Source organism: Salmo salar, chromosome 18, assembly GCF_965601325.2.
Source record: "Salmo salar chromosome 18, fSalSal1, whole genome shotgun sequence".
NCBI classification, from domain to species: domain Eukaryota; kingdom Metazoa; phylum Chordata; class Actinopteri; order Salmoniformes; family Salmonidae; genus Salmo; species Salmo salar.
The window spans coordinates 91,461,161-91,483,130 of NC_138308.1; the positions used below are offsets into that span (position 1 = coordinate 91,461,161).

General features: G+C 43.7%; 1 protein-coding gene across 2 annotated transcripts in view; it reads right to left on the reverse strand.

Annotated features, from left to right (window-relative positions):
• sema4f (sema domain, immunoglobulin domain (Ig), transmembrane domain (TM) and short cytoplasmic domain, (semaphorin) 4F) overlaps positions 1–21,766 on the reverse strand; it is a 119,263-nt gene extending 97,497 nt beyond the window's left edge. The window contains exons 1-2 of one of the 2 annotated variants that reach the window (XM_045701592.2): positions 21,668–21,756; positions 20,772–21,546 (exon numbers count right to left, since the gene is read on the reverse strand). In XM_045701592.2, coding sequence (XP_045557548.1) covers positions 20,772–20,862 — 91 coding nt within the window. In that variant the 5' untranslated portion in view covers positions 20,863–21,546; positions 21,668–21,756. Of the gene's footprint in view, positions 1–20,771 lie in introns of both variants that reach the window. The other variant, XM_045701591.2, reaches the window with a different exon arrangement.
• Positions 21,767–21,970: the final 204 nt, after the last annotated feature.

Genomic DNA, 21,970 nt, shown 5'->3' on the forward strand with positions numbered 1-21,970 from the left:
ACACACACACACACACACACAGACACAGACACACACACACACAGACACACAGACACTCTTTAAGGCGTCTGCATGCTTCAGTCTGGCTGGCGGCTAGCTCACATGGTCCCTTAAAAGACCTTCGCTTGAAAAACAAGAAAGAAATCTGTCATATATGTTTTGCCAAGGAGATTTTAGTAGCGCAATTTCACATCTAACTAAGATGTTTGGTGCAGTATTTCTCAATGAAAAAATGTGCATGGAAACGAGTCGACCCTCATTGAATGACAACAAAGAGTATTGAAGAATCCCTACAATTGACCAATCACGGACGAAGGGGCGTAGACTTCGGCTGGCCTTGAGAAGTCCAAAATCAACAAAAATGTCACAGAATGTTGCCATAATATATGCACAAACTGTTCTGAACTGTATCGTCTGGGAAGCATGTGGACGCCTTTACACACACACATCCATGTGACATCCGATAAACTGAGCCAGTGTTATTAAAGTGGTTCAGATATCAAAATGCTGAATGAAGAGCTTCACTGTAAAAAACACATACAGACAGCCATTATGATATTCGAATGGGAACATTTCTGTCTATGGAATATTTATTCTACTGCATTATGGCATCACAATGGGAACATCTTCCTCTATCCAATCAGCCAGTCTTTCTGTGTTCTGAGAAGCTGTATTATGACATCACAATGGAAACAACTTCCTCTATCCAATCAGCCAGTCTTTGTGTTCTGAGAAGCTGCATTATGACATCACAATGGAAACAACTTCCTCTATCCAATCAGCCAGTCTTTGTGTTCTGAGAAGCTGCATTATGACATCACAATGGAAACAACTTCCTCTATCCAATCAGCCAGTCTTTGTGTTCTGAGAAGCTGCATTATGACATCACAATGGAAACAAGTTCCTCTATCCAATCAGCCAGTCTTTGTGTTCTGAGAAGCTGCATTATGACATCACAATGAGAACCCCTTTAGTAACTCCACTCACTACCAGTAGCTGTATAGTCTGTTTAACTCCACTCACTACCAGTAGCTGTATAGTCTGTTTAACTCCACTCACTACCAGTAGCTGTATAGTCTGTTTAACTCCACTCACTACCAGTAGCTGTATAGTCTGTTAGTAACTCCACTCACTACCAGTAGCTGTATAGTCTGTTTAACTCCACTCACTACCAGTAGCTGTATAGTCTGTTAGTAACTCCACTCACTACCTGTAGCTGTATAGTCTGTTTAACTCCACTCACTACCAGTAGCTGTATAGTATGTTAGTAACTCCACTCACTACCTGTAGCTGTATAGTCTGTTTAACTCCACTCACTACCAGTAGCTGTATAGTATGTTAGTAACTCCACTCACTACCTGTAGCTGTATAGTCTGTTTAACTCCACTCACTACCTGTAGCTGTATAGTCTGTTTAACTCCACTCACTACCTGTAGCTGTATAGTCTGTTAGTAACTCCACTCACTACCTGTAGCTGTATAGTCTGTTTAACTCCACTCACTACCAGTAGCTGTATAGTCTGTTAGTAACTCCACTCACTACCTGTAGCTGTATAGTCTGTTTAACTCCACTCACTACCAGTAGCTGTATAGTCTGTTTAACTCCACTCACTACCTGTAGCTGTATAGTCTGTTAGTAACTCCACTCACTACCTGTAGCTGTATAGTCTGTTAGTAACTCCACTCACTACCTGTAGCTGTATAGTCTGTTTAACTCCACTCACTACCAGTAGCTGTATAGTCTGTGTGTGTTGTTGGTCTTGGCTAGCTTCATGTTGTGGTTGGTAGCTAACTAGCACTCCCTCACGTGGCTGCTTGGACCGTCATGGAAAAAGGGCATGACGGATGCTCTACAATATTATGTCTCAGTGAGGAGTGACAACGTTCAGGAGCAGACAGTGTTGAAAAGTCATCTTTAGACAATCTTTAGACATGTTTTTCTTACATTTTGTTTTGGAATTAACTAAAACAAGCGGACATGAAAATTGCGTTTGAAAAAGGTCACTTTTAGCTTTGAGCCAAAAGGTGACCACAGGTTGTTTTCCCCACAGGCAGACAGGGTGCTAATTCTAATTCTAAATCTAAATCGAATTCTGAATCGAATTCTAATTCTAAATCTAAATCGAATTCTAATTCTAATTCTAATTCTAAATCTAATTCTAAATCTAATTCTAATTCTAATTCTACTACCGACTGGGAGTGTCATCAGCTAAGTGCTTTTATGTATGGGACCTTTATGTCACAGAGAGATGAAAAATGTGCATAGACTTTATTATTAAATAGAAAAAACATTATGTAGGACATCACAAAACGAAGAACTGAGCTAGTGAAAAACACCTGGCTGGGTATAGAGAGGAGAGAAGAGACAGGGAAGGGATGAGAAAGATGGCTGGGTCACACACTTGGAGACCAGAAGGGGACTACTAAATAGGGCTGTCACCAGCAGTGAGTGATTCAGACCCTGGAATGAGATTGGGCTACGAGGGATGTGTGTGTGTGTGTGTGTGTGTGTGTGTGTGTGTGTGTGTGTGTGTGTGTGTGTGTGTGTGTGTGTGTGTGTGTGTGTGTGTGTGTGTGTGTGTGTGTGTGTGTGTGTGTGTGTGTGTTGCTCCACATTAAACACCCTACTCAGAGCTGATCAGTTCTTATCCTACCAGATGTCACCATGGTCTTAATACAGTAGTATGAGCACGAGGCATGTACTGTACTGGCTTAAAATGGAGGGAGGGAGGGAGGGAGGGAGGGAGGGAGGGAGGGAGGGAGGGGAGGGAGGGAGGGGGGAGACAGACAGACAGAGAGAAGGAGCTGGAGAGCTATTTTTACTGGATAAACCCTTTTCTACTGTGTCTAGGCTTTTATAACACACATGACATCTTCACTAAAACAAAGAGCTTGACTCTGCACCCGATCTAAACGTTAATGCAGTATTCCAGGCGTATAAACACACCTTTGTCCCAGAGGCTAAAGAGTTTATAGCTTCCACTGCAATAGATGACAATTACTTTTTAAAAGTAGTTCAACTGGAATATCTAGTGTGAGGGAAAATGAAAATACCTGGGTAAGCTGTGTGTATTTACATATCAACAAGTAACGAGCCCTTTAATAGACAACACATGTTACTGTTGTGTTGGTTGGTTGGTTGGTCAGTGGAACATGAAGGGTCTGAATGTGTTGGTTGGTCAGTGGAACATGAAGGGTCTGAATGTGTTGGTTGGTCAGTGGAACATGAAGGGTCTGAATGTGTTGGTTGGTCAGTGGAACATGAAGGGTCTGAATGTGTTGGTTGGTCAGTGGAACATGAAGGGTCTGAATGTGTTGGTTGGTCAGTAGAACATGAAGGGTCTGAATGTGTTGGTTGGTCAGTAGAACATGAAGGGTCTGAATGTGTTGGTTGGTCAGTAGAACATGAAGGGTCTGAATGTGTTGGTTGGTCAGTAGAACATGAAGGGTCTGAATGTGTTGGTTGGTTGGTCAGTGGAACATGAAGGGTCTGAATGTGTTGGTTGGTTGGTCAGTAGAACATGAAGGGTCTGAATGTGTTGGTTGGTTGGTCAGTAGAACATGAAGGGTCTGAATGTGTTGGTTGGTCAGTAGAACATGAAGGGTCTGAATGTGTTGGTTGGTCAGTAGAACATGAAGGGTCTGAATGTGTTGGTTGGTCAGTGGAACATGAAGGGTCTGAATGTGTTGGTTGGTTGGTCAGTGGAACATGAAGGGTCTGAATGTGTTGGTTGGTCAGTGGAACATGAAGGGTCTGAATGTGTTGGTTGGTCAGTAGAACATGAAGGGTCTGAATGTGTTGGTTGGTCAGTGGAACATGAAGGGTCTGAATGTGTTGGTTGGTCAGTGGAACATGAAGGGTCTGAATGTGTTGGTTGGTCAGTGGAACATGAAGGGTCTGAATGTGTTGGTTGGTCAGTAGAACATGAAGGGTCTGAATGTGTTGGTTGGTCAGTAGAACATGAAGGGTCTGAATGTGTTGGTTGGTCAGTAGAACATGAAGGGTCTGAATGTGTTGGTTGGTCAGTAGAACATGAAGGGTCTGAATGTGTTGGTTGGTCAGTAGAACATGAAGGGTCTGAATGTGTTGGTTGGTCAGTGGAACATGAAGGGTCTGAATGTGTTGGTTGGTTGGTCAGTGGAACATGAAGGGTCTGAATGTGTTGGTTGGTCAGTGGAACATGAAGGGTCTGAATGTGTTGGTTGGTCAGTAGAACATGAAGGGTCTGAATGTGTTGGTTGGTCAGTGGAACATGAAGGGTCTGAATGTGTTGGTTGGTCAGTGGAACATGAAGGGTCTGAATGTGTTGGTTGGTCAGTGGAACATGAAGGGTCTGAATGTGTTGGTTGGTCAGTAGAACATGAAGGGTCTGAATGTGTTGGTTGGTCAGTAGAACATGAAGGGTCTGAATGTGTTGGTTGGTTGGTCAGTGGAACATGAAGGGTCTGAATGTGTTGGTTGGTCAGTAGAACATGAAGGGTCTGAATGTGTTGGTTGGTCAGTGGAACATGAAGGGTCTGAATGTGTTGGTTGGTCAGTAGAACATGAAGGGTCTGAATGTGTTGGTTGGTCAGTGGAACATGAAGGGTCTGAATGTGTTGGTTGGTCAGTAGAACATGAAGGGTCTGAATGTGTTGGTTGGTCAGTAGAACATGAAGGGTCTGAATGTGTTGGTTGGTCAGTAGAACATGAAGGGTCTGAATGTGTTGGTTGGTTGGTCAGTGGAACATGAAGGGTCTGAATGTGTTGGTTGGTTGGTCAGTAGAACATGAAGGGTCTGAATGTGTTGGTTGGTTGGTCAGTAGAACATGAAGGGTCTGAATGTGTTGGTTGGTCAGTGGAACATGAAGGGTCTGAATGTGTTGGTTGGTCAGTGGAACATGAAGGGTCTGAATGTGTTGGTTGGTCAGTGGAACATGAAGGGTCTGAATGTGTTGGTTGGTCAGTGGAACATGAAGGGTCTGAATGTGTTGGTTGGTCAGTGGAACATGAAGGGTCTGAATGTGTTGGTTGGTCAGTAGAACATGAAGGGTCTGAATGTGTTGGTTGGTCAGTAGAACATGAAGGGTCTGAATGTGTTGGTTGGTCAGTAGAACATGAAGGGTCTGAATGTGTTGGTTGGTCAGTAGAACATGAAGGGTCTGAATGTGTTGGTTGGTCAGTAGAACATGAAGGGTCTGAATGTGTTGGTTGGTTGGTCAGTGGAACATGAAGGGTCTGAATGTGTTGGTTGGTTGGTCAGTGGAACATGAAGGGTCTGAATGTGTTGGTTGGTCAGTGGAACATGAAGGGTCTGAATGTGTTGGTTGGTCAGTGGAACATGAAGGGTCTGAATGTGTTGGTTGGTTGGTCAGTGGAACATGAAGGGTCTGAATGTGTTGGTTGGTCAGTGGAACATGAAGGGTCTGAATGTGTTGGTTGGTCAGTAGAACATGAAGGGTCTGAATGTGTTGGTTGGTTGGTCAGTAGAACATGAAGGGTCTGAATGTGTTGGTTGGTCAGTAGAACATGAAGGGTCTGAATGTGTTGGTTGGTCAGTAGAACATGAAGGGTCTGAATGTGTTGGTTGGTCAGTGGAACATGAAGGGTCTGAATGTGTTGGTTGGTCAGTAGAACATGAAGGGTCTGAATGTGTTGGTTGGTCAGTGGAACATGAAGGGTCTGAATGTGTTGGTTGGTCAGTAGAACATGAAGGGTCTGAATGTGTTGGTTGGTCAGTAGAACATGAAGGGTCTGAATGTGTTGGTTGGTTGGTCAGTGGAACATGAAGGGTCTGAATGTGTTGGTTGGTCAGTGGAACATGAAGGGTCTGAATGTGTTGGTTGGTCAGTGGAACATGAAGGGTCTGAATGTGTTGGTTGGTCAGTGGAACATGAAGGGTCTGAATGTGTTGGTTGGTCAGTGGAACATGAAGGGTCTGAATGTGTTGGTTGGTCAGTGGAACATGAAGGGTCTGAATGTGTTGGTTGGTCAGTGGAACATGAAGGGTCTGAATGTGTTGGTTGGTTGGTCAGTGGAACATGAAGGGTCTGAATGTGTTGGTTGGTTGGTCAGTGGAACATGAAGGGTCTGAATGTGTTGGTTGGTCAGTGGAACATGAAGGGTCTGAATGTGTTGGTTGGTCAGTAGAACATGAAGGGTCTGAATGTGTTGGTTGGTTGGTCAGTAGAACATGAAGGGTCTGAATGTGTTGGTTGGTCAGTGGAACATGAAGGGTCTGAATGTGTTGGTTGGTTGGTCAGTGGAACATGAAGGGTCTGAATGTGTTGGTTGGTCAGTAGAACATGAAGGGTCTGAATGTGTTGGTTGGTCAGTGGAACATGAAGGGTCTGAATGTGTTGGTTGGTCAGTAGAACATGAAGGGTCTGAATGTGTTGGTTGGTCAGTGGAACATGAAGGGTCTGAATGTGTTGGTTGGTTGGTCAGTGGAACATGAAGGGTCTGAATGTGTTGGTTGGTCAGTGGAACATGAAGGGTCTGAATGTGTTGGTTGGTCAGTAGAACATGAAGGGTCTGAATGTGTTGGTTGGTCAGTGGAACATGAAGGGTCTGAATATGTTGGTTGGTTGGTCAGTAGAACATGAAGGGTCTGAATGTGTTGGTTGGTCAGTAGAACATGAAGGGTCTGAATGTGTTGGTTGGTCAGTAGAACATGAAGGGTCTGAATGTGTTGGTTGGTCAGTAGAACATGAAGGGTCTGAATGTGTTGGTTGGTCAGTGGAACATGAAGGGTCTGAATGTGTTGGTTGGTTGGTCAGTAGAACATGAAGGGTCTGAATGTGTTGGTTGGTCAGTGGAACATGAAGGGTCTGAATGTGTTGGTTGGTCAGTGGAACATGAAGGGTCTGAATGTGTTGGTTGGTCAGTGGAACATGAAGGGTCTGAATGTGTTGGTTGGTCAGTGGAACATGAAGGGTCTGAATGTGTTGGTTGGTCAGTGGAACATGAAGGGTCTGAATGTGTTGGTTGGTCAGTAGAACATGAAGGGTCTGAATGTGTTGGTTGGTCAGTGGAACATGAAGGGTCTGAATGTGTTGGTTGGTCAGTGGAACATGAAGGGTCTGAATGTGTTGGTTGGTCAGTGGAACATGAAGGGTCTGAATGTGTTGGTTGGTCAGTAGAACATGAAGGGTCTGAATGTGTTGGTTGGTCAGTAGAACATGAAGGGTCTGAATGTGTTGGTTGGTCAGTGGAACATGAAGGGTCTGAATGTGTTGGTTGGTTGGTCAGTAGAACATGAAGGGTCTGAATGTGTTGGTTGGTCAGTGGAACATGAAGGGTCTGAATGTGTTGGTTGGTCAGTGGAACATGAAGGGTCTGAATGTGTTGGTTGGTTGGTCAGTAGAACATGAAGGGTCTGAATGTGTTGGTTGGTCAGTGGAACATGAAGGGTCTGAATGTGTTGGTTGGTTGGTCAGTGGAACATGAAGGGTCTGAATGTGTTGGTTGGTCAGTGGAACATGAAGGGTCTGAATGTGTTGGTTGGTTGGTCAGTGGAACATGAAGGGTCTGAATGTGTTGGTTGGTCAGTAGAACATGAAGGGTCTGAATGTGTTGGTTGGTCAGTGGAACATGAAGGGTCTGAATGTGTTGGTTGGTTGGTCAGTGGAACATGAAGGGTCTGAATGTGTTGGTTGGTTGGTCAGTAGAACATGAAGGGTCTGAATGTGTTGGTTGGTCAGTGGAACATGAAGGGTCTGAATGTGTTGGTTGGTCAGTGGAACATGAAGGGTCTGAATGTGTTGGTTGGTTGGTCAGTAGAACATGAAGGGTCTGAATGTGTTGGTTGGTCAGTGGAACATGAAGGGTCTGAATGTGTTGGTTGGTTGGTCAGTGGAACATGAAGGGTCTGAATGTGTTGGTTGGTCAGTGGAACATGAAGGGTCTGAATGTGTTGGTTGGTTGGTCAGTGGAACATGAAGGGTCTGAATGTGTTGGTTGGTCAGTGGAACATGAAGGGTCTGAATGTGTTGGTTGGTCAGTAGAACATGAAGGGTCTGAATGTGTTGGTTGGTCAGTAGAACATGAAGGGTCTGAATGTGTTGGTTGGTCAGCGGAACATGAAGGGTCTGAAAGTGTTGGTTGGTCAGTGGAACATGAAGGGTCTGAATGTGTTGGTTGGTTGGTCAGTAGAACATGAAGGGTCTGAATGTGTTGGTTGGTTGGTCAGTAGAACATGAAGGGTCTGAATGTGTTGGTTGGTTGGTCAGTAGAACATGAAGGGTCTGAATGTGTTGGTTGGTTGGTCAGTGGAACATGAAGGGTCTGAATGTGTTGGTTGGTCAGTAGAACATGAAGGGTCTGAATGTGTTGGTTGGTCAGTAGAACATGAAGGGTCTGAATGTGTTGGTTGAAGTGGTTTGTAGAAATGGAATTTGGAATATTTTGGAATAAATCTCAACATTCCATCATCACATTCCACACACCGTGGAATCACTGCAAGGTGGTGATTGTGATAGACGTTAACTCTTCAGCATAGATCTAGGATTGAAAATCTAGCATCTAATTCTCAGGATCTAGGAACCTAGAGCTAGGGTGAGTTTCCCCCAAACCTCCACAGTAAAGAGTGAACACTACCTCTATAGTTGTGTACTTGACAGTGTGTGTGACCCTCCCTACCCCTTCCTTTCCCCTCCTCCTCCTCTTTTCTGCTGATACAGGGTTTGCAGTAGAGTGAGAAAGAGAGACAGAGAGAGAAACTGTGTGTATGTTAAATGTTTACTGTTCATTTTGATTGTTTATTTCACTTTGTATATTATCTACTTCACTTGCTTTGGCAATGTTAACATATGTTTCCCATGCCAATAAAGCCCCTTGAATTGCATTGAGAGAGAGAGAGAGAGAGAGAGAGAGAGAGAGAGAGAGAGAGAGAGAGAGAGAGAGAGAGAGAGAGAGAGAGAGAGAGAGAGAGAGAGAGAGAGAGAGAGAGAGAGAGAGAGAGAAAGAGAGAGAAAGAGAAAGAAAATCAGACAGAGAGAGAATCAGACAAACAGAGAATGTGCCTACTCCATATCCATTACTGAATACACTGACCTGACACACACACTGACCTGACACACACACACACACACACACACACACACACACACACACACACACACACACACACACACACACACACACACACACACACACACACACACACACACACACACACTGCACACACACACACACTGACCTGGAGTAATGGGACAGGGTCAGACAGTCAATCAACAGTGGCTGGGCAATGGGCCATGGTTTAACCCTATAGGAACAACCTAGCAATACCACATGGACTACTGCTGTTACTATAGAATACTAATACTATATATGTTACTATATGAGGACAGTCCACAGTATTAGCATTGGTAAGTTAATACATAGGCTGCATCCTAAATGACATCCTATTCTCTCCCATAGTGCCCTGCTTTTGAACAGGGCCCATAAGGCTCTGGTGAAAGTAATGCACTATATATATCAATATATTTAGGGTCACTGCGGGGTTCATAGGCGGTATATATATACAGTTGATCAGGGTGGCTTTTTAAATGGCGTCAAAACAGTTGAAACTATTTCTTTGTAGTTTTTCAATACATTTGAATATTTGTAGGTACTTTTTAAAGTAAATACCTGCAGTTAGTTTGTGCAACGTGTTAGGAGATAAAGCAGATCACGTTCTTCATTTCACCCGTCACATTATTTTACATCATGAAGCTCACCGTAGTTCTCCAGAACAGTTGAGCCAGTCAGGTGTTAGTAAAGAGCACAATGGGAGAAAGCAGGAGCAGGTGAGTCCAGCTGTGTAGTGACGGGGGTCTGGTTTTATATTGAAAGTGAAGTGTTGTTTTGCTTCAATAGAGTGATCAGGGACGTGGAACTGTAGTTTTCCTTCACATAAAATACATTAGTGCAACACATTCAGCAGAAAACAGCTTCATTTTCATCAGGAGGAGGGAGAGAAAGGAGGGAAGGAGGGAGGAAAAGAAAGGAAGGAGGGAGGGAAAGGAGTGGAGGAAGGAAAAGAGGGGAAGAATTCATCCTCCTACAACATCCTGAAGTCCTGTACTGCGTTAATGTAAACTATTCATTAGACACCTCCCACACACACACGTACACACACACACACGTAGACACACACACACACACACACACACACACACACACACACACACACACACACACACACACACACACACACACACACACGTACACACACACACACGTACACACACACACACACACACACACACACACACACACACACACGTAGACACACACACACGTACACACACACACACACACACACACACACACACACACACACACACACACACACACACACACACACACACCTCCTACAGTATGGTAATATGGCACAAAACAGGAAGAATCATGCGGAGAGGAAAGGAGCAAATCCTACGTGGAATTATCAAAGAAATGTGAAAGAATGTCCATTATGTTGATTATATGACCCCTGACTTCATGACTTCTACAGACACATCTGTGTGTGTGTGTGTGTGTGTGTGTGTGTGTGAGTGTCTGGGCTCGTCATTCACAACAGAGGAAGATATTGGATGACATTCAGCTACCAACAATGTGATGTTTCATCAGAAGATGCATTCTCAGGGAGGGTGTTTTCTTTAGTAATGAATTTCGCTGACGAACCATACTCCCTCTTTTGTTCTCTGAGGGAGGGAGGGAGGGATACCACCCAAGAGCATTCTGGGTATTGACCTTTATAAGACTGAGGTTCCCTCTCTCTCTCTCCCTCATCGACTGAAACAGGCCTCTTATTCTCTAGATCAGGGTTCCCCAAACTCGGTCACCCTGGGTTTTTGCTGATTCAAATAACCAACATATCATCAACCTTTGATGATTTGAATCAGCTGTGTAGTGCTAAGGCAAAAACCAAATGATGCAACCAGGAGGTCCCCAGGACCGAGTTTGGGAAACCTGCTCGAGGATGGGAACGGAGTCAAGATCCCTTTCTGAGTCAAAATGCAAGCCGAGATCTACTGCCCTGATTTTTATTTACATGACATAGAAAAACTGGAAGCATATACAACCTTAACAGTACTGTAGCAACGAGGTTTGTTTTGTTTCCGCTATAGGCCCAACACATTATACATAATACGTTTTCAGTCTCAGCGGAGGAAGAGAACAGCAGACTGATGGTCAGTCTCAGCGGAGGGAGAGAGCGGCAGACTGATGGTCAGTCTCAGCGGAGGGAGAGAGCGGCAGACTGATGGTCAGTCTCAGCGGAGGAAGAGAGCGGCAGACTGATGGTCCACCTCAACATCTCTCCGCTCTCCCTTTCCTCCACTGACACTGACCTCAAAGGGGACACCGTCTTCCAGCTGATGGCAAAACTGGAGTCGCACCACATTGTTTCTGCCTCATGCACAAATGTATGTTCTTACTGAATATAGATTTAAAAAAACAAGCCTATCGATACATTTTCCTACTCATTCATTACAGCTGCAGTGCTGGTTGTAGCGTGAGTGGAAGTAGGAAGAACGTGATTTTAAAAGTGTTGAATACAAAGTGTTGACAGTGCTGAGTAAGAAGTTTAAACATGAAGTCACTCATAAAACCAGCAGCTCTTTGCTGTATTCGTTGACAGTCTCTCTCTAGTCGTGGATTTAAACATCTTGAAATCTCACAGTATCATCTTTGCTGTATTCGTTGACAGTCTCTCTCTAGTCATGGATTTAAACATCTTGACAGTCTCTCTCTAGTCGTGGATTTAAACATCTTGACAGTCTCTCTCTAGTCGTGGATTTAAACATCTTGACAGTCTCTCTCTAGTCATGGATTTAAACATCTTGACAGTCTCTCTCTAGTCATGGATTTAAACATCTTGAAATCTCACAGTATCATCTTTGCTGTATTCGTTGACAGTCTCTCTCTAGTCATGGATTTAAACATCTTGACAGTCTCTCTCTAGTCGTGGATTTAAACATCTTGACAGTCTCTCTCTAGTCGTGGATTTAAACATCTTGACAGTCTCTCTAGTCGTGGATTTAAACATCTTGAAATCTCACAGTAGCTTTCTTTTATGCCATGCTACATTACTGCAGACACGGTCATCTGAGCCGTCCAATTGGCCAGCGGTAGGCCTATAGTGCACATGATTTGCTTTCCGGGCCCTCTGGGAAATCAGAGTTCATACCTTCAGACACATGAAATGGTTCCAAATGAGATCATGTCGCCTACCCGGTGTGCAGGGCAGCTGAATCAGAAGTTTATCCTGCTCTCTCGTCTCGCCGCAGCAGACATATAGTGAGCAATATGTTTGGAACATCAAATAGAAATAAAATGATAGTACTGAATCGCAATACATATCGTATCGGTACCTAAACATTGTAATAATTTCGCATCGTGAGGTCCCTGGCAATTCCCTGCCCTAGTATTTACTGTGCCATGTAAGAAGGAATCTACCAAAGCCTGTTTGTGACAGAGAGAGTGGGAGAAAGAGAGAGGATTGAGTGGCGTGACTGTGTGTGTGTGAGATAGAGAGCATCATTTAAAGAATAAGGAGAGAGAGAGCGAAAGAGAGGAGAGAAATAAAAATCATGAGAGATTGAGCATGAAAGAGGAAAGAGGCTTTTGGAGATTTTAAAGCCCCTCTCTCTCTGTCTCTCTCTCTCTCTCTGTTTCTCTCTCTGTTTCTCTCCTCTCTCTCTGTTTCTCTCTCTCTCTGTCTCTCTCTCTCTCTCTCTCTCTCTCTCTCTCTGTCTCTCTCTCTCTCTCTGTCTCTCTCTGTTTCTCTGTTTCTCTCTCTCTCTCTCTCTCTCTCTCTCTCTCTCTCTCTCTCTCTGTTTCTCTCTCTCTCTCTCTCTCTCTCTCTCTCTGTTTCTCTCTCTCTCTCTCTCTCTGTTTCTCTCTGTCTCTCTCTCTCTCTGTCTCTCTCTCTCTCTCTCTGTTTCTCTTTATCTATCACTCTCTATATCAATCTCTGTCGCTGTCTCTCTCTGTCTCTCTCTCTCTGTCTCTCTCTCTCTCTCTCTCTGTTTCTCTCTCTCTCTCTCTGTCTCTCTCTCTGTCTCTCTCTGTCTCTCTCTCTCTCTGTCTCTCTCTCTCTCTCTGTTTCTCTTTATCTATCACTCTCTATATCAATCTCTGTCGCTGTCTCTCTCTGTATCTCTCTCTCTCAATGTCTCTCTCTCACTCTCAATGTCTCTCTCTCTCTCTCTCTCTCTCAGCTCTATCGATAAAAGAGGACTGCGTCTCTAGAACCCTATTATAGAGGGGAATAGGGAATATAGCAAATATAGTGCACTAAATTTGACCGGAGCCCTATGGGACCTGTAGTGCATTATATTTGACTGGAGCCCTATGGGACCTGTAGTGCACTATACTGTATAGGGCATAGGGTACCGTTTGGGACAACTAAAAGCATTTCTGATTGCATTCCTTATTCCCTTGAAAGCACTTTACCCTGCTAGTATCAGTCAACACTGCTAACAGTCCTCCCCATGGCTCAGAGAGAGGGGGGGGGGGGGGGCAACCAGTGAAAGAGGGAGGGAGAGGGCAACCAGTGAAGAAAAAGCATAATTGTATATACAATACATATTTATGTTGATAAACGTTCCATTTTGTACTTAAACTTTTTGTTCATCATTACAACACTGTACAGTGCATTCTGAAAGTATTCAGACCCCTTGACTTTTTCCCCCAAAAATTACGTTACAGCCTTATTCTAAAACTGATTAAAGAGTTTTTTTCCCTCATAAATCTACACAAAATACCCCATAATGACATCACAATACCCCAAAATGACAAAGCAAAAACAGGTTTATAGACATTTTAGCAAATGTATAAAAAAGATTCAACTGAAATATCACATTTACGTAAGCATTCAGACCCTTTACTCAGGATTTTCTTGAAGCACCTTAGGCAGCGATTACAGCCTTGAGTCTTCTTGGGTATGACGCTACAAGCTTGGCACACCTGTATTTGAGGAGTTTCTCCCATTCTTCTCTGCAGATCCTCTCAAGCTCTGTCAGGTTGGATGGGGAGCGTCACTGCACAGCTATTTTCAGGTCTCTCCAGAGATGTTCGATCGGGTTCAAGTCCGGGCTCTGGCAGGGCCACTCAAGGACATTCAGAGACTGGTCCAGAAGCCACTCCTGCGTTGTCTTGGCTGTGTGCTTAGGGTTGTTGCTCTGTTGGAAGGTGAACCTTCGCCCCAGTCTGAGGTCCTGAGCGCTCTGGAGCAGGTTTTCATCAAGGATCTCTCTGTACTTTTCTCCATTCCTCCTTCCCTCAATCCTGATTAGTCTCCGCTGCCGCTGGAAAAACATCCCCACAGCATGATGCTGCCACCACCATGCTTCACCATAGGGACGGTGCCAGGTTTCCTCCAGACGTGACGCTTGGCATTCAGGCCAATGAGTTCAATCTTGGTTTTAATATTAGAATCTTGTTTCTCATGGTCTGAGAGTCTTTAAGTACCTTTTGGCAAACTCCAAGCGGGCCATCATGTGCCTTTTATTGAGGAGTGAATTCCGTCTGGCCACTCTACCATAAAGGTCTGATTGGTGGAGTGCTGCAGAGATGGTTGTCCTTCTGGAAGGTTCTCCCATCTCCATAGAGGTACTCTGGAGCTCTGTCAGAGTGACCATCGGAGTCTTGGTCACCTCCCTGACCAAGGCCCTTCTCCCCCGATTACTCAGTTTGGCCGATTGGCCAGCTCTAGGAAGAGTCTTGGTGGTTCCAAACTTCTTCAATTGAAGAATGATGGAGGCCCTGTGTTCTTGGGGACCTTTCATGCTGCAGACATTTTTTGGTACCCTTCCCCAGATCTGTGCCTCGACACAATTCCCGTCTCGGAGCTTTGGGGGCAGAGCTCATTAAAAGAATAGCCAGTGTGTAGAATAATACCCAAATATGCAAAGGAGGATATTGGATATTTCTACCTTTGTGTACCTATTAGGATACATCACCATGAAGAGAATGACATTCATATCCATAATGATGTATTACTGTGTAGTACAGATCAGGGACCCATGATGAAATTCCGTTACCGCAATTCTCTTACCAGGTGTTAATCCACTTCACTTATTGTAGTTCAAAAACCAAAAGAGATTTTTTTCAAAACTCAAGGTGTGACGTCATCGCTGACACCACATTCTGTCTGCAGACGTCTGGGAATCTTAATTCAGATGGTTTTCACATATTCTGTTACCAAACTTTGCATCTACCACTGTTCTTTCAGTAAATGTGTTTTTGTAAAATATTTGGTGTAAATTGTTAAAAGTTGTCCTTGTGCATAGAGTTATATGGTTTGTTAAACTTTAAAATCAATGGTTTTTGTTTGACATCCATTTTAAGTGAAACACCTGAGTCAGCGCAATTCCGTTACTGTGTAGAGAATGGGGGTGTGCTCACCTCACCAAGCTAAATGCCACCGTACATGTTCTTTTATTTAACCTTTATTTAACTAGGCAAGTCAGTTAACCTGTCTGGGATAAGGGGCAGTATTTTCACGGCCGGATAAAAAACGTACCCGATTTAAACTGGTTACTACTCTTGCCCAGAAATGAGAATATGCATATTATTAGTAGATGTGGATAGAAAACACTCTAAAGTTTCTAAAACTGTTTGAATGGTGTCTGTGAGTATAACAGAACTCATATGGCAGGCAAAAACCTGAGAAGATTCCAAGCAGGAAGTGGCCTGTCTGCGAATTTGTAGTCCTTCTGTTGCTTCTCTATCAAAACTACAGTATCTGAGCTGTTACGTGACACTTTCTAAGGCTTCCATTGGCTCTCTAAAGCCTTCAGAAACCGGATTGAGGCGTCTCCTGTCTCTGGGCAGATAACAGGAGCACAGTTTGTCAGTGGACTGCCTGGTGACAAAAAGATTGGAGATGCGCGTTGACGAGATCACACCATTTTTCTTATCCTCTTTGAATGAATACAGCATTGTCCGGTTGGAATATTATCGCTATTTTACGAGAAAAATAGCATAAAAATTGATTTTAAACAGCGTTTGACATGCTTCTAAGTACGGTAATGGGACATTTTGAATTTTTTGGTCTGGAAATGCGCTTGCGTGTTACCCTTCGGATAGTGACCTGAACACACAAACAAAACGGGGGTATTTGGACATAACTATGGATTATTTGGAACAAAAACAACATTTGTTGTGGAAGTAGCAGTCCTGGGAGTGCATTCTGATGAAGAACAGCAAAGGTAATCCAATTTTTCTAATAGTAATTCTGAGTTTAGTGAGCCCCGAAGTTGGCGGGTGTCTAAATAGCTAGCCTGTGATGGCTGAGCTATGTACTCAGAATATTGCAAAATGTGCTTTCGCCGAAAAGCTATTTTAAAATCTGACATAGCGATTGCATAAAGGAGTTCTGTATCTATAATTCTTAAAATAATTGTTATGTATTTTGTCAACGTTTATGATGAGTAATTTAGTAAATTCACCGGAAGTTTTGGGTGGGAATGCTAGTTCTGAACATCTCATGCTAATGTAAAAAGCAGTTTTTTGATATAAATATGAACTTGATTGAACAAAACATGCATGTATTGTATAACATAATGTCCTAGGAGTGTCATCTGATGAAGATCATCAAAGGTTAGTGCTGCATTTAGCTGTGTTTTGGGTTTTTGTGACATATATGCTTGCTTTGAAAATGGCTGTGTGATTAATTTTGGCTGTGTACTCTCCTAACATAATCTAATGTTTTGCTTTCGCTGTAAAGCCTTTTTGAAATCGGACTATGTGGTTGGATTAACGAGAGTCTTATCTTTCAAATGGTGTAAAATAGTCGTATGGTTGAAAAATTGAAATTATTGCATTTTTGAGGTATTTGTATTTCGCGCCACGTTCTTCCATTGGATATTTGGCGAGGCGTTCCGCTAGTGGAACGTCTAGATGCAAGAGGTTTTTAAGAACAAATTCTTATTTGCAATGACGGCCTACCGGGGAACAGCGGGTTAACTGCCTTGTTCAGGGGAAGAACAAATTTGTTTTACCTTGTCAGCTCGGGGTTTCGATCAAGCAACTTTTCGGTTACTAGTCCAACGGTCTAACCACTAGGCTACCTTGACTCTGTACCAATAGCCCTGTATATAGCCTCACTATTGTTATTTTAATGCTGCTCTTTAATTATTTGTTACTTTTATTTATTTTATTTATTTTTCTTAAAACTGCACTGTTGGTTTAGGGCTTGTAAGTAAGCATTTAACTGTAAGGTCTACACTTGTATTCGGCGCAATGTGACAAATAACATTTGATTTGATTTAAATGACTTCCTGGTTACCGTGTAGAGAATGTGGGTGTGCTCACCTCACCAAGCTAAATGACTTCCTGGTCCCTAGTGGTGATGCAACTCCTCCAGTCCAAAACATCCATGTTGTTGTACAATACACTGACCCGTATTCACAAAGAGTATCAGAGTGCTGATCAAGGACCAGTTTTTCCATTGAGACCACAATGAATATGATTTCATGATTCAATTATTGAGGAAAGATCTGATTTACTATGACTGTGATATGTGGTTGTCTTACATAGATACCTTAAGATAAACGCACTAAACGTACATGTATTTTAGAAAAGCATTTTTTTTACATCAGCAGTCAGTTGTGACAAAGTGCTTTACAGAAACCCGACCTAAACCCCCCGGAAAGTGATCACAGTGGTCAGGAAAATCTCCCTACAAGGCAGGAAGCTGGGAAGAAACCTAGAAAGGAGCCAGGCTTCTGAAGGGTGGCCAGTCCTCTTCTTGCTTATCAGGAGTCAATCCTATGTGCTTCCTGGGTGGCAAAACATTAAGTCCTTTAAACTCCCTTCAGTGTTCCGTGATCCGTGATGTCACAACATTGTTAGGTGCGGCGGCCATTGTGTCTCAGGGGCATAATCGGTTTCATGTGAGGAGTATTAGAAACAGCAGGCTCTGGAGTGAACTGACCGGAGGAGGGGAGAGGTCAGAGGTCAGGACGGCTCTGCTGCTCCTGCTCGGTTCCCTTCCCACACGCAGAGTACGTCCCAAATGGCACCCTATTCCCTATATGTAGTGCACCAATACGGGCCCTTGGAGCTGGTCCTCCGGGGGACGAATACTCATCTGTTGGTTTCACTTCTTGTATTTGAATCAGAGACTGACTTCTACAGCGGCAAACAGTATAGCCTCATGTAAATGTGTTGACTCTGATGCCTGTGTCATGCAGGCTCGGATACTGTCTTTTCACATCCTTTCACAGCAAGGTTCCACTATGCTGGATACATGGTGGTGACAGTTACTCACATTCAGTCAGTGACATTACAGCCAGAGACACAACGACCAGCTAGACAGACTGCTTCCACACAGGGCTCAGGTCAAATGTAGTGCACTATATAGGGAAAAGGGTGCCATAAGGCTCTGGTTAAAAGTAGTGCACTATATAGGGAATAGGGTGCTATTTTGGAGGGACCCTATAAACCACTACAGCCACATGCCCTAGCAGTCATACATACTGTACCTAATACGACCATTACTATGCATTGTGAATTGACATGGAATTTCATGATTTTTTTCTTATCATTTAAACAGAAAGAAGATTAAAACTATGACTGTTTAAACGTTAAGAAAATGTTTACATTTGTCACGCCACTATTTGGGATATCATTTTTCAACAGGAAAAGTTGTGAAAAAAACAAGAAACAAAACAAAACCAGCTGGAGGACGTCTTTAAGAGGATCCTTTCTGTGACCATCATAACATAACACACCCTCTGGTTACATCACATCTCTCACTGTTATGGAACACAATTTGTTTGGTTAATTCTCTCTCTCCCTCTTCCTCTCCCTCTCCCTCCCTCCCTCCCTCTCTCCCTCCCTCGCTCTCTCTCTCTCTCTGTCTCTCTCTCTCTCTCTCTCTCCTTCTCCCTCTCCCTCTCTCTCTCTCCTTCTCCCTCTCTCTCTCTCTCCCTCACTCTCTCTCCCTCTCTCTCTCCCTCTCCCTCTCTCTGTCTCTCTCCCTCTCTCTCTCCTCTCTCTCTCTCTCTCTCTCTTCTCTCTCTCTCTCTCTCTCTCTCTCTCTCTCTCTCTCTCGCTCACTTCCAATACAAGTCACATGCGCAATTTCAACTAGGAACTTGTTATGTGACATGAAACTATCCAGGCTTCCAGCCCCAGTGAATAGCCTACTATGGCTCTCTATCAAAGTGACAGATATTTCTGGCATCTACGCATACTGTAGTTCCACGTATTTTCAGCAGTTGGGTCGAACAGAGAGAGCACCACAGACAGACACTGCATCCATTGATTAATCTCCGCGGCAGTGGAGAGAGAGAGGAGGGGGAGGGAAGGAGAGAGAGAGAGAGAAAGAGAGAGAGAGAGAGAGCGAGAGAGAGAGAAAGAGAGAGAGAGAGAGAGCGAGAGAGAGAGAGAGAGAGAGAGAGGAGTGTGTGTGTATCTCTGCTCTCTGTGTTCATGGCTCTAAGTCAGAAAGAGTGATTTGAGATCCACTGGCAAGACAGCATAAAACTGGAGTTGTGCTCATTTGCCAATAAATGACTGTCGCTTTCATTGTGTCTTCCACACACACACACACACACACACACACACACACACACACACACACACACACACCACACACACACACACACACACACACACACACACACACACACACACACACACACACACACACACACACACACACACACACACACACTTTCTTACCTTACATCATTCTTAGCATAGAGCAATAGATAGGTTAGCTGACATCGTCACAAAAACGATGTGCTTTAATGGGGCAGAAGTCTGTGTGTCGTTGGGTTTCTGGACGGCCAGATGGCTACCAACATTGACAACAAACTGGCATGTGGGGAATCGTAAGTGACTCGTTTCAGCTAGTTTCATCTTGTTCTTAATACCATGTCGTGTTTTGAGGTGTATTGACTGATTTCATGGCAATGCTAATATGGCTAAAATTACGCTAGTTAGCTAACCAAGTCACAGTGGATACAACATCTCCAATGCACTTCCTTATAAATCCACTCTGTTCCCTCTATCACCCTATTCACTCTGTTCCCTCTATCACTCTGTTCCCTCTATCACTCTGTTCCCTCTACCACCCTATTCACTCTGTTCCCTCTATCACTCTGTTCCCTCTATCACTCTGTTCCCTCTACCACCCTATTCACTCTGTTCCCTCTATCACTCTGTTCCCTCTACCACCCTATTCACTCTGTTCCCTCTATCACTCTGTTCCCTCTACCACCCTATTCACTCTGTTCCCTCTATCACTCTGTTCCCTCTACCACCCTATTCACTCTGTTCCCTCTATCACCCTATTCACTCTGTTCCCTCTATCACTCTGTTCCCTCTACCACCCTATTCACTCTGTTCCCTCTATCACTCTGTTCCCTCTACCACCCTATTCACTCTGTTCCCTCTATCACCCTATTCACTCTGTTCCCTCTATCACTCTGTTCCCTCTACCACCCTATTCACTCTGTTCCCTCTATCACTCTGTTCCCTCTATCACTCTGTTCTCTCTATGGACACAGACCCACAGCTGGGTTCAAATACACTTGTTGACCTGTCCATACAGCTCTGGCACCTGCTGAATCAGCTAACCATAAGGTGCTATAGGCTACCTCCAAAGTAGTACACTATATAGGGAATATGGTACAATTTAGGACAGATCACAGGTGCCTGTACTGCGTTGTTAATTGTGCTATAACGCAGTAAGAAACACCTGTCCTAAACCAAGTAGCTGTTTCGTGGTTTGTTGACGTTTACTTGACAACATTATGTCTGGATCATGTAGCGGACTAACTGACGCTTACCTCCAATACTGCTCAGAGTGGCCGTCCGAGACCTGGAGAGCGAACACAGCACCGACAGGAGCCAGAAGATCACCCTGCCAGACGCCCTCATGTTTCGGCTCCGGGCTCACAGTCGTCCCGGTAGGCTCTGGTCCTGGTTCCTAGGTTTTAACGTAAAGGTCCCGGTCTCAGCTGAGAGGCATCATCATGCGAAGACGCTATAATCCCCGGTAGACGTGTATTTAGATGCTTCCGTTCAGCGCGCTCAAGGAGAACGCACAATCCGACAACAATACAAGGAAATTGAATACAATGTTAAAAACGTCTCTAAAATGAACTAAAATATAATATATATATATCACTCTATTCACTCTATATATATGCATATATTGTAATGGTTCGGGTGAATTGACTCACAGGCCAATGATAACGCAGTTTAGAGCTGTTGCCAGTGGCGTCGGCTAATGAGGTTTCTAATACATCGAATCAAAATCAAATAAAACATCGAATCAAATAACCGCATCGGGTTTCAGCGCACAGTCCATTTAGCCATTTGAAGACAGGAACATGTAAATAGCAGAGGTCAACATAAATATGGATTAAATATACATATTGTTTATGTTATTTCTCACGAACTGCGTGCAAAGTAATACAAAGTTAGGAGACATTTATAGTGCCATCCTTTGGTAATAATGTCCATTCTGTATCTGGAGCTCTTGAGGTTTTATTCAACACAAGACGTCTCTCTCTCTCTCTCTCTCAGTTCCGGTCCCCGTCGCTCGCTCGTGCTGTCCCGCTGTTGGTGGTGAAAAATAATTAAAACCGTCCGAATATAAAGCTTAACAAATATTCCCCGTGAACTAAATATGGAACAAATAAATACAATTCCTCTCGACCTCCGATAAAAGAAATTGTACCTGTGGTAAAAGTGAAACGAGCACGGAACAGGAGGAAAGTGTAGATGGAACGTAAATTCGTAGTGAACTGGCTGAAGAGCGCAGAGCCAGTCCCGAGCCCCGCCCCATCGACTGACACTGGAAACGACAACAGGTAAGGTGATGATGTCATGTGATCACATTTATATTTTATATTAGGCCTAATGCTAGTAATTATAATGTTATAAATCCTGATAAATAGATCATGTTAACAACGTGAGGCAATTTGGCTTTTAGAACTTACAGATATTACATTTGAACAGCCATCTGATAAAAAGTGTCAAT